This window comes from Myripristis murdjan, chromosome 8 (genome assembly GCF_902150065.1).
Source record: "Myripristis murdjan chromosome 8, fMyrMur1.1, whole genome shotgun sequence".
Lineage (NCBI taxonomy): Eukaryota > Metazoa > Chordata > Actinopteri > Holocentriformes > Holocentridae > Myripristis > Myripristis murdjan.
In genome coordinates, this window is record NC_043987.1 from 15295827 (window position 1) to 15312689 (window position 16863).

The 16863-nt window shown below is 43.2% G+C and overlaps 2 protein-coding genes across 5 annotated transcripts in view; one reads left to right on the forward strand and one right to left on the reverse strand.

Moving 5' to 3' along the window:
• The first annotated feature begins 1 nt into the window (after window position 1).
• On the forward strand, window positions 2-3385 carry LOC115363629 (uncharacterized). The gene is made up of 4 exons (XM_030057885.1): window positions 2-780; window positions 1415-1771; window positions 1898-2004; window positions 3003-3385. The coding sequence occupies exons 1-4, from the start codon at window positions 732-734 to the stop codon at window positions 3210-3212; spliced, it is 723 nt and encodes a 240-aa protein (XP_029913745.1). The 5' UTR covers window positions 2-731; the 3' UTR covers window positions 3213-3385.
• Window positions 3386-4537: 1152 nt separating this feature from the next.
• tnrc6c1 (trinucleotide repeat containing adaptor 6C1) overlaps window positions 4538-16863 on the reverse strand; it is a 52637-nt gene continuing 40311 nt past the window's right edge. For 2 of the 4 annotated variants that reach the window (XM_030057882.1, XM_030057883.1), the window contains 11 exons: window positions 16734-16853; window positions 16181-16264; window positions 15676-15916; window positions 15344-15508; window positions 14848-15024; window positions 14552-14701; window positions 13825-13935; window positions 12781-12999; window positions 11401-11474; window positions 11125-11264; window positions 10612-11005 (listed from right to left, as the gene is read on the reverse strand). In XM_030057882.1, the coding sequence (XP_029913742.1) occupies window positions 10612-11005; window positions 11125-11264; window positions 11401-11474; window positions 12781-12999; window positions 13825-13935; window positions 14552-14701; window positions 14848-15024; window positions 15344-15508; window positions 15676-15916; window positions 16181-16264; window positions 16734-16853 (1875 nt within the window). Of the gene's footprint in view, window positions 11006-11124; window positions 11265-11400; window positions 11475-12780; window positions 13000-13824; window positions 13936-14551; window positions 14702-14847; window positions 15025-15343; window positions 15509-15675; window positions 15917-16180; window positions 16265-16733; window positions 16854-16863 lie in introns of all 4 variants that reach the window. The other 2 variants (XM_030057880.1, XM_030057881.1) reach the window with 2 other exon arrangements.

Genomic DNA, 16863 nt, shown 5'->3' on the forward strand with positions numbered 1-16863 from the left:
GCCCTGCACGCCTGAACTCAATTATCTGCTAATGAGCTTGTATTTACTTCAGTCACACAGAAAATGCATTAAAAAAAAAAATCATTAAAAATGTGTTCCCTTGCACCACAACAGAATTAGAAAAACACACCACACATATCTATTAAGATAAGACTGATCTCCATCGCCTGTTAATTTATTTCCAGTGTTACAACCAGTTGCTGCAGCCACACAGTTAAAGGTGTCACACCATACGAAAGTGCAACTATGCACTTTCCTTTTTTGCTTGGAGGTCAGGGTGCACAGCAACACTGGAGCTGCAGAGCACTGACAATACGTCGCAACAAAATAAAGATTTTATTTATTTTATATGTAAATGCTTATATGCAAAACCTTTGAGGATTGGTTCAAAAAAGAGCATTTTGTACTTCAAAGATATGCATACATTTTCTAATGCATGGAGGTGTTACTTGAGGGAATTTAATTGAACGACTGATCCTTATTGTGAGTTTTCAGTTCACGAAAACAAATCACTTGTATAATCTTGGTGTGCACGAGACTATCCACCCTGTTCTGGTGGCAGCTGTGGCTTTGAAGCTCTCTTCCTGCTGTGAGAGGAGGAACAACAGAGCACCGAGACTGTCAACAAACCACACAGCCCTGCTAGACATCGTAGGAAATAGGAGGGGCATTTACAGACTAGGTTTTGGTATATCTCATGTCTGGTACAGATTGAGTAGCTGTAAAAGGCCATGAAGACAAGCTTGACGTGTCCACTCCTATGCATTCAGCTCATTGTAGGTAAGAAATTTCTTCCAGTTTACCACTGGATTACTCTATGTATGCTTATATTGTGTATTTGTATTAGAAACTGATGTAAATAACTACAGCAGTGGAGGGAAATGGTGTTCATGACAGCCAGTATTTGTCTTTTTTTTTTTTTTTTTTTAACACCGCTCTGATTTAAGGTGAAATCAAACAAGATATAAATTGAGAAATTGTTTGAATTTGTTTTCTGTACTTGTTGGGAGGCAATTGTGAGAATAACAGAAGAACCTGCTGACCAATTTTACTTTGATCAAACATTTAAAAGGCGTCTGAAGAGGCGACAGACATCAGGCTAAAACTGGACAACACGGGGCTTAAAAGTTAAAGTTTAGTCAGAATCAATGTGTTGGACTACGTCTTCTGATACGTGACAGAAAGCATAAAGCATCACAGTGCATATGTTTGATACTGATGACTGTTTAGGCATTACATATGTGTTTATTGTTAATTGTTTATTATCTAAACACATACATGGTGTTTAGTGCTCAGTGGGGAAGTTTATTGTTTCTTGTTGTTATGGATCCCCATTAGTCTTCAATATGATGAAGACTATTCTTCATCAATCAACTTAAGTCACTGACACATTTCACTCTCCTGTGTCCTCCAGCCTGTGCAGAGGTGATCTTCGTTCAGAGGACAGAGAGCCAGTCGGTGCGGCTCTCTTGTTCCCCTGAGCGGCCCGGGGCCTCCCTCACCAGCCTGCACCTGTACCACAGCAGCACCCGGGGCCAGACCACCCTGCTGTCCATGGCTGAGGGAGCCGGGCTCAGGGTCGTCCTCGAGCGCCGGGGGCGTCTGCACGTCTCTGGAGGACTGGACTCCCCTCAGATTGGTGTGACCGTGTCCCAGCTGCGGCACACAGACACGGGGGTCTACAGGTGGGAGCTCACCTACAGGGAGAGGAACAGCTCTGACCGAGTCGAAGTCAGCAATCAGCAAGTCTTCCTGCTGGTTGAGGGCACCGGTACGTGGCACCTGACAATTACTTACACATTAATGCATTTCTAACCATGATCCTCTGAAGCAGGAACATGTACAAATGTGTCAGAGTGTGTATTTTAAATTGTTACGGTGTGTGTTGCCGGTGCAGGGAGGCAGTGCCAGTGCTCTCCCAGGTACACCCCTCTGCTGTACGCCATCTTCACAGCAGTGGGGCTTCTTCTGCTGATACTCTGCTGCCTGCGCATACTCATATGTGTGAGTATTAACCAATATATCACAAACACATCCAACATGCATAATATGTAATTTTATTAACAAGCCAGCAGTGTAATGTTTTCTTTTTTACACCTGACTGGTAGTGCTCAGTTTGTTGAATGTACATTAGAACAGTTTTTGGTTCAAAGAAAGTCACCAATGACTTACAATTAAAGTGAAATAGTGAGTGCTCAACATGAACACACTGGAAAATATATTTAAGTTGGTTGTTGGTCAGCAGCCAGGTTTTTAATTCAAACCTAGCCATGTATTAATAAGGACTTTTAAAATATTTTTTTCAATGGAAGTGTGCCTTGGATGCTCTTTAAGTTTGCTGGTTGTATTCTACACAGGATGTTTATTTAAAAAGGAGATTAACTTAAAGTTTTTGTGTCTTGAGAGAAGCGTTTTCTTTTTGGTGATTTTTAAACCGAAACTGAACTTTAGAAATGAGCACTTCATACTGTAGCAACTGAAGGAAAACAACTGGCATGAGTCTGTGTAAGGATGAGGTAACACTTGGCTGCTCAACATGTGGCTTTGTGATCCTATGTGAAGAACAATTATTTCCAACTGTAATATCTTGGCTGTATTTTTGATTGATGCACTGCTTGGAGAATAAAAGCATCAGCTTCTTTCCAAAACAAAAAAATCTCAGTGACTGCAGCAGTAGCCACCACTGTTCAAAATGTTGTTTTTAAAAGCAACTGATACTTTTATTCACTAGGCATTAAATTGATCAAAAATACAGTCAATACATAACTGTTAGTGTTTGAAACAACTGTTTTTTTTGTTTTAATTCAATCTTTACATATGACTGCAAAGCCCCATTTTGAGTAACCATCTGCTCTAACAACACATGACTTAATTTGGTGCTGGAGAAACCATTCTTATTATAGTAAGTGCAAATAAAAAAACTGCACACCTACGAAGTGCAGGATGCAACTCTAGCTGTGCACTAACACCAGCGTTAATTAGAAGTGGCACACGTGTTGCAGATGAAGGCGAGGCATCGTCACAAACCACAGCCTCCAGCCCCCATCTATGAGGAAATGAGCAGGAAGCAGCAGACTACCGGAATCTCTCAAAATAGCCGCGAGGCCCCTTCACACCTGCAGGAAGCCGACTTCCCTGTGTACGCCAACCCCAACATCAGGCAAACACAGGAGAACTACTACGCCTGCCCCAGACAGCTGAGCTCAGCCTGACAGCAAACTAATGGGGGGTGGGAGGTGTGAACACACACACACACACACACACACACACACAGAGGACTTGTTTCTGCATGAGTAAAATGGATGGTTTCCTAAGAGCTTGCAGAGATGCCAACACAGTTTTTGTCTGTGATGGATTGTTTGGTTATGGAATAAACAAGAATTCACAAATGGATGTAACACTGAGATCTTTTTTTTTTTTTTTTTTTTTTTTAAACAGCCAAGAAAAAAACTGCAATTTTATTAATATTTGAAAGAAGCTCCATAGTTCATGAAAACATTTTTTTTCTGGTGCATGTCATTGAACAATCACATTCTATGAGGAGAAAGAGATATACAGAGAGAGAAAAATAAAACATTACAAGCCACTGACTTTTCATTAAATCTCAGTACAGACATTTTTCCTTAATTTTTGAAAAAAAAAAAAGAAAAACAAAACAAAAGAACAAAGCAGCCCTAATCCCGTTTCCCCCACCCAGACCCTCCCGTGTCCCGACAAAAGGATTCTCAACAACTGAAAAAAAGAAAGGAAAATAAAAACACAGACACCCTTGAGGGCGACAGGCTAGAATCCCACAGTGCTAAAGAGTGAGATGCTCATTGGTTTTAGGAATACACAGCATGGCGATGTAGCGCTAGGTCAATCTGAACCAGGGGGAGGAAGCGGGAGGTGGAGGGGCCGTCGGTGTGGGAAGGCTCTGACTCGGTGTGGATCACCTCTCCAACCCCCCTCCACCCCCTCCAAAAAAATAAATAAAAAAGAAAGAAAGAAAGAAAACGACAATATTGGATCCCATAAACCCCTGCAATAGATGAGCCACGTAGAAGTAGGCCGTAAAAACCCCCCTCCTCTGCCCCACCCCAAAACACTTTGTGCATAGATTCATGATCCTTTACAACCAGCTCATGTTCTAAAAACATCCTCCAAATGTGAAAAACTTTTCGCAAGTCTTGATTTTTTTTTCTTCCATTATTTAATACCCGCCGTAGGAGAATGAGAGAGGAAAGAAAAGAGTAATGCACAATGTTCCTGATTCAGTCAGGACGGGACCTCATTAAGAAAATACAATAAAATTTCAAACATACAGCATTTTGCATGTTATTCACTGTCTTTTTTTTTTCTAACAATCAAAATCATTGACCACTTTTTGTTTTTAAATGTAAAGCAATTTTAATATATAGATTTATATATAAAGCACTCCATTTTTATTTAAAGTCCATTATTTGGTTATTATGTAACTGCTACGGATTTAGAAACAAAAGGTATTTTCTCTTCTTCTGAAATCCATAACTTTCAGTGCTTAGATTTTTTTTTTTTTAAATCATCCTTTTTTTTTTCTTTTTTTTTTTACTCATCATAAAAATGTACATTAAAATGGCGTGGAGTTAGTACTCTGGAACCCTGGCCTTCCTGAGACAAGATCCACTTTTTCGTGTGTGTGCAAGATAGTGAGCAATTATGTCTTCTTTTACAAAGGAAAAAAAACAAACAAACAAAAAAAAATATATATATAATCAACATAAACATACAGGCTTCAGATAGTCCATGAAATCAACATTGACACAGAACAAAGAAGTCAAAGGTCAAACAGAACGTGACAACACTGTTCGATCCCAGAGTTCTGAAAAGTAGCACAATAAATCTTCATTCTGCAAAGTGTGTTATACTGGAAGCATTTGTCCTTTATGTTTTTTCCAACATTCCCACGGTTAAATTCCTTTTTTTTTTTGTTGTGTTTTTTTTTTTTTTTTTTTTGAACTCTAGAAAGAAACAAAGTGTTTGTAAACTGTCGGTGGCCTTGCAGGAAACAAATAACATGAGAGAACCGAACATGAAGTGAAACAGAACGAAAGCTAACAAACCAAAAAGGTAGGCACCTCTGAAGTGAGCCCGAGAAACCAAGGCTCAGTCTGATGTCTTGTCCTTCACTCTCTCCGTTGCTCAGATTTGGGAGAGCTACAAGTCCCTCTACCCCAATCTATGGCCACAGGTCTGCAAAATACTTTTTTGTTGCATTTTTTTTTTTTTTTTTTTTTTTTTTTTTTACATATATGATTTTTTTTTTCTCTTTTCTCATTTTTTTTTTCGGTTTATAATCTGAAAAATGGTGCAATACTCAATTATAATCCATAAATTCTTGGATTATTCCACAATGAAAGCCACTAAGGTAGATAAACATATTACAGATTAAAAACACACTTATTTTAGTCCTTGAGTAAACATTTACACGTGAACTGTCCCCGTCTCCCCTCAGTACTTGTATCATGTTGTTCGATTAGCTGGATGAGGGGTGAGGTCGACACTCAGTGCAACGCTAGAGGCTAATAACAATAAACATCAGAATATATTTTTGACAAGCAAAAAGAAAAAAAAAACAATAAACAACAAAAAACTAATATACTGAATTGAAAAGAAACACAAAGCGGAAACTCCTCCGCTGTAAATCACAAGCTCACAATTGTTTTGAACCTCACATACATGTTCTCACTTCACGCACGAGACATTCATTCACACGACATACAGTACAAGCAACCTTGTGCAAACACTCAAAATACAACAGATGTCAATTTGCCTTTTCTATCGTTCTTTGTTTTCAACAACACTCGTATTTCAAATTGAATTCACTCCGAACCGACGCTATCAAAAAATCTCTGAAGTGTATGAATGAGACAAAAAATCACTACAAAAAAGTGTTCACATTACATTATTGGCGCTTCTTTTGATTCAAGTATTTGTTTTCATTATTTTGTATTACTCTGATATGTTTATGATCTTTTCTTCTGGGAAATATAATGTTGAGGAGGATACACAGGGTTAAGGGTTGAAGCCAGGGCAGGGAGGGAGAAGGACTTAGGCTAAATGGAAAGAGAGAGATCCAGCCATATACACATACACACCCATTATGTACTCTTGACTGTATACATGTATATGAACTAGCATGTGCATAATCAACCCAGGCCTTTGAAAACAAAAAAACAAAAAACAAGATTTGTGATTTCAACTCTTTAGGGGATCCCTGCCCCAGACCCTTATCAGATCCATGATTGAGAAGCATATTTTGCTCTAACTCCAGTTGCTTTTGAGTCCATGTGATTTTAAAAGGGCGAGCGTCTGATTTCCAACACTAGACAGGTAGATAAGAGCGGAGCGGAGTGGCGGCGAGGTGGGGAGGCTCTCAGTGCTGGTGCTGCGCCAAGAATTCCAGGGCACGTCTGAGACTCGACCGCCGTCCCACCCGTTCCGCCCTCCCGCTCTGTACGACTCCCCACTTCATTGCCAGTTCCTTGATTCAAGTCCAGTGTGGAGCAAATGCAGGTTTTTCAGGAACAAACGCACAAACAAAACAGGCAATAGTGATTGTTTTGTTGAATGACGCACGAGTCTAAAGCGACTCTGGAAAAGGGCGAGTCCCCCTATTGGTGTTAAGACTTGGTACCAAACTTGAGGTGTGTCCCTGTTTCTGCTGATACAGTGGGTCCCTGCTTGAACCCTGACCCCAAAACCAGATTTGAGGAAATGACCTGTTGCGTTGGCTGGCGCGCCCTTCAGGTTGGAGGTCAGAAACGATGGATACAGCTTCCCAAGACGAGGCCCGGACAACGAGCCCGCATGGGGGTGAGAAGGCGGCGGCTTGCAGAGAAAAAAGTCGACAGGCATCTCAGCCTTGGAGTGCACAGCTGAAACATACTTTAGGACATTTTTTTTTGTAGTTTCTAGTTTTTGTGAAAACCTTCACGATAAAAGAAAAAGATCATGTTTTTGGTTTTTAAAAAGATGTACCCGATCACACCCAACACATACTAGGACCACCACCTCCTTTGACCTGGTTCTCCACTCTACTTTTTAAAAAGTCCCCCCCTGGTGACGAGACCAGCACCGTTTATCTGTCCTGCCCCTCTGCATAACCTCCTTGTATTGTACGCCACTGCAGCAATAAAGGAACGTAAGTCTCATTCCACTAAAGATAAATCAGGATATGGCAAAGGTGGAAGTAGATATTTGTTTTTCAGTTGGCACAAGACAAGAACAACTGCCCGTTTCCCAACCACTCACACTTCCAGCAGGTCATTTAGTGTATTTAGTAGCTCTGACCACACAGTGAGAGATTCAACTCCTGAAGCTGTGCATAACCTAGTGTTTCTCTTGGTAAGGTTAACATTACATGAACGATACTTTCAGACGGTCTCCTACAGGTTATCCTGGGAGGTTTTTCCAGGGAAGCTGCCAAGTGCTTGTAATCTGGAGACAGTGGCAGGGAAGATTGGCAGATGTGAGGGGAGAACTGTGATTTTCTAGATGGCTGTGATCGCGCACCTCCTTGTCTTTGCATAGAAATGGAAGGCTGCGATCCGTTGAGGTGGCTGCAAGTGTAACTGAGTGCTCCCAGAGTTAAACATAAAGCACCAGTGTGAGTGAGGCCCATCAAGACTAAAGGATGTGTGTATGTGCGACGATGTGTAGTGGAGGTCGAGTGGCGCGAGAGGGGCAGATGAGCACGGCTCACCATCCAGGAGACCGTTCACTGTTGACTTTCCCTCCTGATCTGACTCTTTACTCTTCAAATCTGATTCTAACTGCATGAGCCTGCCCCGAATACAAATCGTCCCTCCGTCCACTGAGAACCGTCCACTGCAGTATCAGTACGGCCTTGCCTTTCCTGCCAGAGCGTGCTGTGTGGCTGAGCTGGACCTCTTAACCGCACACTGGCTGTGCCTGGGGGGAGGGGGGGCAGCGGGAGGGGCAGGAGAGCAGCTGGACACTGCATGGAGACCAATGTCAAAAAGCCGAAAAATCATCACCAGAAAACAAGCATCATCATCAATGATAACAGCAACGATAACAGCAAACTTGATGACAAAAAAAATAAAAAAAATAATAATAATTATAATAACCACACCAGCAACTCCAGAAGTGAAACCGAGACATAAACACATCAAACAAACACCTCCACCTCTGGCTAAAGTGATTCTTGCATGAGAGACACACAGAAAGAGAAACAGAGAGTGGAAGTGGAGGTTGCGGAGAACAGACTCTGGCGCAGTAGTAGTAGTAGTAGTTTTAATACAGGTGGGCCAGTTCTGAAAGAGCTGCTCTTGGCCTGGAGGCCCGGGGGAGGAGTGGGCGGGGGGGCCAGTCTGTGGGGATCCCCAGGGAGACCGGGAGGGGGTGAGGGTGGGGTGAGAGCTGCTGCAGAGCCCGACACTCCGCAGCAGGCAGGCACTCAGTGGCCACACTATCATACAGGTTGGCAGGGCCTCCGATACAAAGAAGACAGAAAGAAGAAAGAGATGGCGATCCTCCCTGCTGGATCGTAACAACATGAATGCATTGAGCATTTCCAGACACAAAGGCTAAAGTTTTCAAAGTAATGCAATGTAACAGTGATATTTACTTTGATATAATAAGAGGACATGGGCGAGTGCTTCGGGATCCTTCCCTGCCACATCCGCCGTCAGAGTTTAGTCAATTCTTTTGCTTGTTTTTCCCTTCACTTTGCTACCATGTTTGAGATCCTCCTGGTCCCACCGACTTGAGGGAAGAAGGAAAAAAAAAAAAGAGAGAGACATTTTCTTCACATCCACGTAAAGTTCAAAAATAAGCATACAGAGAAGCCACCAAGCAGATTGCTTTTTTGTCTTTGCTTTTTCAGTTTTTTGTTGTTTTTTTTTTTTGCCAGTGCTGCTTCTCCTGTCTTCTGATTTGTTGGCATTGAAGGTATAATGAGCTACAATGCTCTTTGCTAAGTGCTATAATTAACCACCTCTTCAGAAACTACTATCTTTTGTTCCATACGTTTTGTACCAATACAAACTTGGGCAAAAAAAAAAAAAAATGCCATCTGGTCTTTTAGGTAAAGAGGAAACAGTTTCCTCTCATTTTGGTATGATGCCCCCTCCCCCAGCACTCTCACACACACACACACGCACACGCTAACACACACACACACACACACACACACCCCCTCCTCCCAGCCGGTCACTGACATAAGTGTGGAGAGCAGACTGACTGGGGAAGTGCTGGGTGTGTGTGTCCTTGTCATTGTCTGTTACCATCATGTCTCTCTCCTCTCCTCAGTCACACACTCTTGAGGGGAGATGGAGGGTAGTAGTGGCAGTTTTTTTTTTTTTTTTTTTTTTTTTTTTTTTTTTGGGAGGGTGGGGGGGTGTTCTTGATGTAAGAGTCCTTGCAGTTGAATCATTCCTTATAGTCTCTTCTCCTTCTGAGAGAGGTCTGGCTTGGGCGCTTGGACGGTAGAGTCTGTGGCTTATATTGCACGTCACTTGAAATGTTGCTTGGGGCGGTGGGGCTTCAGTATAAACTATACACCGGTGGGACACATTTACAACTTGAGGTTTTCCACAGAATCAGTGAAAGGGTCCAGGACTGAGACCAGACTGCAAGTTGCCCACAGATGAGCTGAGGTGCATTAAGTGTTTTTCTTTCAGTTCCATAATAATAGCAGTGGTTAGTTTTGTCGGCCGTCCCGCACACTATGCTGCGTAAATGCGACGACCACAACCCCCACACCAGATAAGATTGACACATTTGAATAATATTGTCTCTCAGCTTCAGTTGCAATGGTTCAAGAAGAAAAATTAAAAACACTACAAAAATAAATGGCTTGAACAAGGCGCACAGAGTTGCATTATTCCCTTTGAGGGTCGCGTAAGGGAACTGAAATCTGTTTGCGAAATGCACTGACACTGTGAGCTGTGGTTGCTTATGATAAGCCGCAGCAGTATGTACTCTCTCCACGCAGGTGTCGCTGGCTCAGAAATGAGGGTGTGCAAGTGTCAGTATGCCTCTTTAACAAGTACAGAGTGAGTGAGGATAGCGGGGCAGGAAAGAGGTTAAGGCTAGTATTAGTGCTGAGAGAAACAAACGTTGACTCTGGACTGGCTGAAAAGTTCTACAACCATTTTGATTGGGGGGTTTTGCTTTGGGAATGATGCCTTTCCATGGATATCTGAGGTGCAGAATGATTGCCTCAAAAGGGCAGAGAGGGATGACGCAAGTTTCAAGATGGCAGCTCGTCATCATGTCAGTTCGACTAAAATATGTTTTGCACAGAAAAGTTCTCAAGTTCATTTCTGTAAAAAGTTCTCTTTCCTTTGTTGAGTCAAAGACTTTTCTTCCTGTGTTTCCAAAAGTAAAAGCTGAACACTGTGACCAAAGCCTCTCACCGAGATTCACAAAAGAAATGCAACTGAAATGTCACTTAAAAAAACAACAAAAAAACAGTAGAAGAGGTCGAGGAGGGTGAGCAGCTAGGACGTAGCCTCATCTTCCTCTCATCTCTCCCTTCATCTTTCCACCCACACTGATTATCTCCACATTGATTTGCTAGGTTTTTGCTCCTGTTTGTGTTTGTTTAGCCTGGGTTCTGCACTCCTACATGGACTCCCCACTCAGTAGGTCCCCAGGCAGCAGCGTATTGATTGGGGTGGGACTCCCCATGACCCGTCCCTCCTCACTGCTGGGGGGTCCCCAGAGGCTGGAATACTGCTGCACGCCACCCCATAGCAGGTCTCCACCTGTCTTGGCTCCGCCTGCTCCCAGGCCACTGCTGCTGTTGCTGCCGCTGCTGTTATTGTTGTTCCAGTGGGGTGAGTGACCGATGGGGTGAGAGGCTCCGGGCCCAGTCCCACCCATTCGTGTCTGATTGGTGCCCGGAGTGGCCTGCCAGCTGGTTGTTCCCCCTAGTGACTGGCCCTGTGCAAAAAAGCGGTTCACTTCCTCCTCTCCGGCAAACTCTGCCAGGATCGTAGTGTTCCCCAGCACGCACCTGGACCAAAACCAAAAGAGAGACAGAAGTTTCACTTCAAGCAGTTAATTTCACCTCTTGAAATTCAGTGCAACTTTAACTAAACAAAAAAGTTCCGACTGTTTCTCTGAAAGACGTACATGTGCAGGGACTTCTGGGCCTTGGCGGCCTCATCCTTGGAGCTGTAGCGCACCACAGCATTGCCCTGCGTCAGGTTGAGGTGGAATGTGATGAGGGGGCCGTGCTGCATGCACAGAGTTCGCAGAGTTGAACCATCAATCTGGGACACACACAAGAACACAGAAACACATTAAGGCCACTTCTAGAAATTTACCGTATTTGAAATCTACAGATAAATATCTATGAAAGGAGTAGTAAATGGATAAAAAACTAAGGGAGGGGGATTGATTGAGTACCTGAGGAGTGAGGTTCCTCAGTACCAGCCAGCTACTTGTCCTGGTGGAGCTGTCTGTACTCCATGTGGTACCTGCTGTGTAGGACAAGAGCAGTGAAGTAGAGAGCTCTGTTAGGATGAAGTCAGCAGTGCTGGGGAGTAACTAGTTACATATAATTAAATTACAAAACACATGTATTATGTCTCAGTAACAGTTACAGTTACTGAGGAAAAAAATGTCACTAAGTTACACTTACTAATCAAATGTTGGTGATTACCAGAGGGGTTACATCTGAATACATTCTTTTCGGTAAACAGCCTATATATAGAATATAATATTCATTCTGTTGTTTTGCATCTTTTCATTGTGCAGGAATACCTTTTTTTGTCATATTTCCGGACAACGTGGGTCAGCAAAGCAGAAGGGACAAATTTGAGCACAACACCATCAAGGGTAGGAGCTGTCTCTATGTAGACAGGCTCTATTAATTTGGCAGTATGCGCTAAAGTTTAGAGTGTTGTTTTTGATTTAATTCTCTTGTTTGAATTTGCGCCGCCTCTTGTCTGCTCATCAAATCAATGCCCATTGCCCTGGGCAACCAGTCTGCCATGCCTGGCTGTGACCAGCTGACCAAGAAAAGACGGACTGTTGATCTACATAATTTTAATTTGTTTTGGTGGTTGTGTTTAAAAATCAAAACAGTCCTTAAAATCTTAACTCAAGTTCTATTGAAGAAATTTTGATAAAGACTGCCAAGTGTTGAATACCACTGTGACTTTTACACTGCCTAGTTTACATGCATGTTTTTAGGACAGCTTTGTTGTTTACTTTAAAACATTTGTTAGAAAAGTAATCAAATGTAACAAGTTACATTATTTTGATGAAGTAATTAAAATAGTTTCATTACTTAATACATTTTTAACACTGCAACTAGTAATCTGTAGCCAAAGTAACCTTCCCAGCACTGGAAGTCAGTGTCTACCAAATTTGTATAATTAATACTAAAACTAAACACAATAACTGAATGGGTGGTGCCGCCTTCTTCTATAATGGTAAGCCACTTAATGTCGGTTGACAAGGGGAGGATGTGTTCAACCACAATGTGATCTTTTTGAGGCGTTGTCAACCTCGCCTGCTCCATATCCACAGAGTGCTTACGGCTGTGAGCTACATCAAAGCTCTAACCATACATACTGACACACTTGGCCTCCACAATCGTACTTTTAGACAACCCATATTTCAACCTAGCATAAGAAATTTCTTGAAATTCAGTCATCTAGTCATACTGCATAACCCTCTAATTGAGCATCTAATGCGTAGCCACACATTCTGATTGTAAGTGAGCTATTGTAAAGTTTATGTAAGATATCTGATTTATTGGATGACTTATCCCGAGGTTACCTGAGGAGTAGGAGCTGCTCCAGCCTTGTGCCAGGCCCAGGGAGTTGCCCCCCCAGGTTGAGGAGGGCTTGGTGTTGGTGAGGCCAGGCGGGGGGCGGGAGGGGGCTGTGGTGCTGCTCCGAGGACCCTGGGGCACCTTCCACAGCTCGTGGGACAAAGACGCCTGGCTGTGGGAAATGGGCCCTGGAGACCAGGTAGATTTCATGTCTGACAGTTTACCTGGATGGAGAAGGAGAAAGAAAAGGTTGGCCTGTAGAACAAAAAATGTCTGTAAGACTCCCATAGGAAAGAGGTCTATAGCAAGATGCATGCGCAAGTATTTAAATTTAAGATAAGACTTTTTATTATTATTTTATTTTAAGTTTCCTGGGGAGAGTAAACAGCAAAGTCAGATGGAATGACAAAATTCTAATAGCCATGATATTAAATTATCAGCATAAGTAAAAACATCATACCCCAAAACTCATCTCACACACAACCTTTGCAGCATGACTTGATAAAAAGAAAAGCTTGTTTTGTTCTTGTTTTTAATTAATTAAACTGAACCCAGTGTCACACGTGTGCGCGCGCGCGTGTGAGAATGTGTGTGTGTGTGTGTGAGAGAGAGAGAGAGGGAGACAGACAGACAGAGAGAAAGAGAGAGAGAAACACACAACAAATATTTAGGGCTGCACTAAAGTGGATCAGTGGGTTAGTGGCTCAGTTCATGCCCAACAGTCACGCTGTAGTAAGAAGGCACAAGAATCTACAAATGTCTCACACTTTTCACACTGTACATGCCACACCAAAGGAGGGAGGAGGTACACTAACACCACCAGGGAGATATGCATTGCACAGTTGAAAGGGAGACCACCAAAATGAAGGTCACATTTAATCAGATGCAATGACTGGGATGGACAGGAGGGATGTGGCTCCCCAGTGAAAGGTCCATGTTTTGGGGGTTACAGCATCAGAGGGAGAGGAGGGGAGAATGTTGTTTTGCAGTGGATGACCCACTGCAACGTGGAGAGGAGGCTGTGCGCTAGAAGGGGATCAACTATGTACCTGCATCGTCCGTCTCCGGGGACGACAGACTGAACGAGCTAGTGTAGGCACTGACTGGCCAATCAGTGGAGGGAGGCAGAGCCTCGTTCTGAGATGAAGTGGGGGAGGAGCCTAAGCCGATGCCAGCAACACAAACAAATAGACAGAAACAAATAAGGAAAAAAGCAGTGAGAGAAAATGGAGTAAAGGAAAAGAAGCACTACGAATGATGACAGTGAGCTCATTAAAAAGAGTGTAAAGTATAAACTGGGTAAGTGACAATGACTATAGAGACAGTTTAGAGTGAGAAAACAAAGAACAAAAGAATACGAGGCAGACTCTCTATGGCGCTGACACAAAAACAACCCTATAGATTATCACTGCAAAAAATTCAGAGCGTGTGCAACACATGAGGAAACGCTTTGTAAAGGAATTTCTTCATCAAATCATGGGGAAAAGTATCCCTCAAATTTCTGCAGGTAAAAATGAGATATTGGACTTTCTGGGTTTGAGTATACTTGGAGGTTTTCTCAGACATGAAACATGATGTGTAGGTCAGCAATTCTACAGAGCCCCAGAATACTGTGTAAGGAAGGCCATCTGGGCTACATTTTCTGCTGACAAAAGAATGCAGACTTAATTTAGATTTTCCTCCCAGTAAATTGTGCAGCCTTACTGCAGATGTATGTAAGTCATTTGATAAAACCCACATTTGATATGTTCTAAAATTGTTTGACCTAGCTCTCACCTCCACTCCTGTCCCGGAGCAGGTAGCGGTTGACATCCTGGATGTTGGTGTTGATGGTGGGCCCGCTGGGAACACTGCCGGGGGTCACATTGGGGTCAGTCTCGGGGTCGATGTTCTGGAGGCCCTTCCAGGGCACACCAGGGCAGAACTCTGCAAATCAAAGTGAAAATGTTAACCAGCATATTTTATTATCCAAACTTCTATTAAAGTGACGTAATGCTGCTGTTATGACTCCACATATTGACTATAAAATGAATTAATTGATAATCTAACATCTATAACTAAGTGTTCCTGACCTGGAGGCCAGTTAATATTGGTCCCATTGGCCATCTTGTCGCTGCTGCTCTTGCCCTGGCCCCAGCTGTCTGGGGGCACCAGGGGGCTGGTAGGGGACTCTGAGCTGGACATCAAGTTGTAGGGGCTGTATGAGTCCTCCAGCTGGGCGGGCTTACCTGGGGGGCCCAGGTTGGCACCTAGCAAAGGAGCCAGAAAATCAGAGGCATTTCATAAGGTTTGCAAGAACTTATCAAAGAAAAACAGACTTTCAGATTTTCACATATTTTTTTGAGGTGTCAGTCTTTTGCCTGTGCACACTTTTTTTTTTTAGCATCATTTATGTGTTCAACACAGTCTCGTGGAAGAGATGAGAATGAAGCTCAATTCACAGAAAGAATCTAAGCATTGAAGACCCCATGCAATTACTTCACATATGACACACAAATTATTCTCCATCAGTCACTGCAGCAGCCCTCTACTAGTCTTCATTTTCCAGAATTCCTTCCTCTTCCTCACCATGCTTGCCCAGATTGGGCTCCAGAGGAGAGGAACTTCCAGATAGGCTCTCCATGGAGTTGGGGTGCGTCCACTGTGACAGGCGCGACTGGGGCTGAGGAGGCTCCTTCATGGACAGAGTTCCCACCTCCATGCAGTTTACATTCATGTTTGGATTCAGTCCAGCTGGGGAGGTCAACACAATAGAAAGATGTACTGCATCAGCCAACAGAGTGAAAAGCATCGATGATAATTGATCTTTATTTATTCATTGATTTAAGTGACCTAGCTAATAAGCCAATACTGTGTGCTTATCTATTTGCCATGCTTAGCATGAGGTCAGTGCCACTCACAGAGAGGATAGGGGCTGTAGGCATTGGGAGAAGACTGCGGCTCTTTGGTCTGCAGGTCAGGAAGGCCTGGAGCCTGGGGGTGACCTGGAAAGGAGTCCAGGGCTGATTTGGCTGGGCCGGGATGCAGGCCTGTGTGAGAGGGGGGCGGCTGCTGTTGCTGCTGCTTCATCAGCAGGGCCTGGGCCAGCTGTCGCTGGTGCTGTTGGATCTGCTGCTGCATGTTATTGATTGTACGTGCAACCTGGAGAGCAGGACATCACAACAGAGACATGGTTAGCATGTATAGCATGTAAGTAGCCATTTAAATCTAACCTGGTTAAATCTAGTCCTGGTCAGTGTTAATTGAAATTAACACTGACCAGGACTGTTCTTCCAGTCCTTTTTAATTAACATTATTTTAACACTACATCTCAGTAAGATTACAGATCTCTAAGTGATGAGAGTGACTACGACAAAAGCAGACAGAGGACAAGACAGAACTCCAGAGGTTATGCGGGAGACTCACTTGCTGCTCTTGTTGTCGAATAGGGCCAGAAACATTGCGCTGCGCTTGCAACATCTGCTGCTGAATTTGTAAACGCTGGTACGCCTGTGGAAAGACACTCACACTAGTAAACACACTTAAGTGTAGTGGGTAAGCTGTGTGTCAGATATGAGTGTGATTTCAGCTTGCACAGGTATTTTTTCTGCATGCCCTGATTATAACTCAGGGGACCCCAAGGCAAACATGTCTATGGGTGCCCTGTACTGCCAGTGATCACCATACAACCCTGCACACTAGGGATCCTTGTCAAGTACCCAATGTGAAGTAGCAACTCCATTAAATAGCAAACAATTACAAACACTGATCACTGTTCAACAACTGAACGAAGCTAAATTACTATGTAATTTGAAAATTCCTTAAATTAGTGAAAATTTACAGTTAAATTACAAATATGTTTTAAAGTTTTTGAGCACATTGGTGGTCTCCAGGGCAGAGTATGTGCCTTTCAGGAATCTGGGCATGCAGCTGATGTATCTTAGATAATTAATGGCAGAAATAACTGAATGAGACTCACCAGTTGCAGCTGGTAGAGTTGGTTCAGAAGGGTCATATGTTGAGGGTTTATTGGTGAGGTTAAAAGTGCAGGATTCAGACCAATGTTTTTTGCTGCAAACTGTAAGAGCTGTGCTTGAACCTGCGGGCCG

Bases quoted from the DNA above. Each gene is read 5' to 3' on its own strand.
- LOC115363629 (XM_030057885.1), top strand. From the start codon at position 732: ATGAAGACAAGCTTGACGTGTCCACTCCTATGCATTCAGCTCATTGTA. The intron at 781-1,414 runs GTAAGAAATTTC...TGTGTCCTCCAG, and splicing joins ATGCATTCAGCTCATTGTAG to CCTGTGCAGAGGTGATCTTC. The intron at 1,772-1,897 runs GTACGTGGCACC...TTGCCGGTGCAG, and splicing joins CCTGCTGGTTGAGGGCACCG to GGAGGCAGTGCCAGTGCTCT.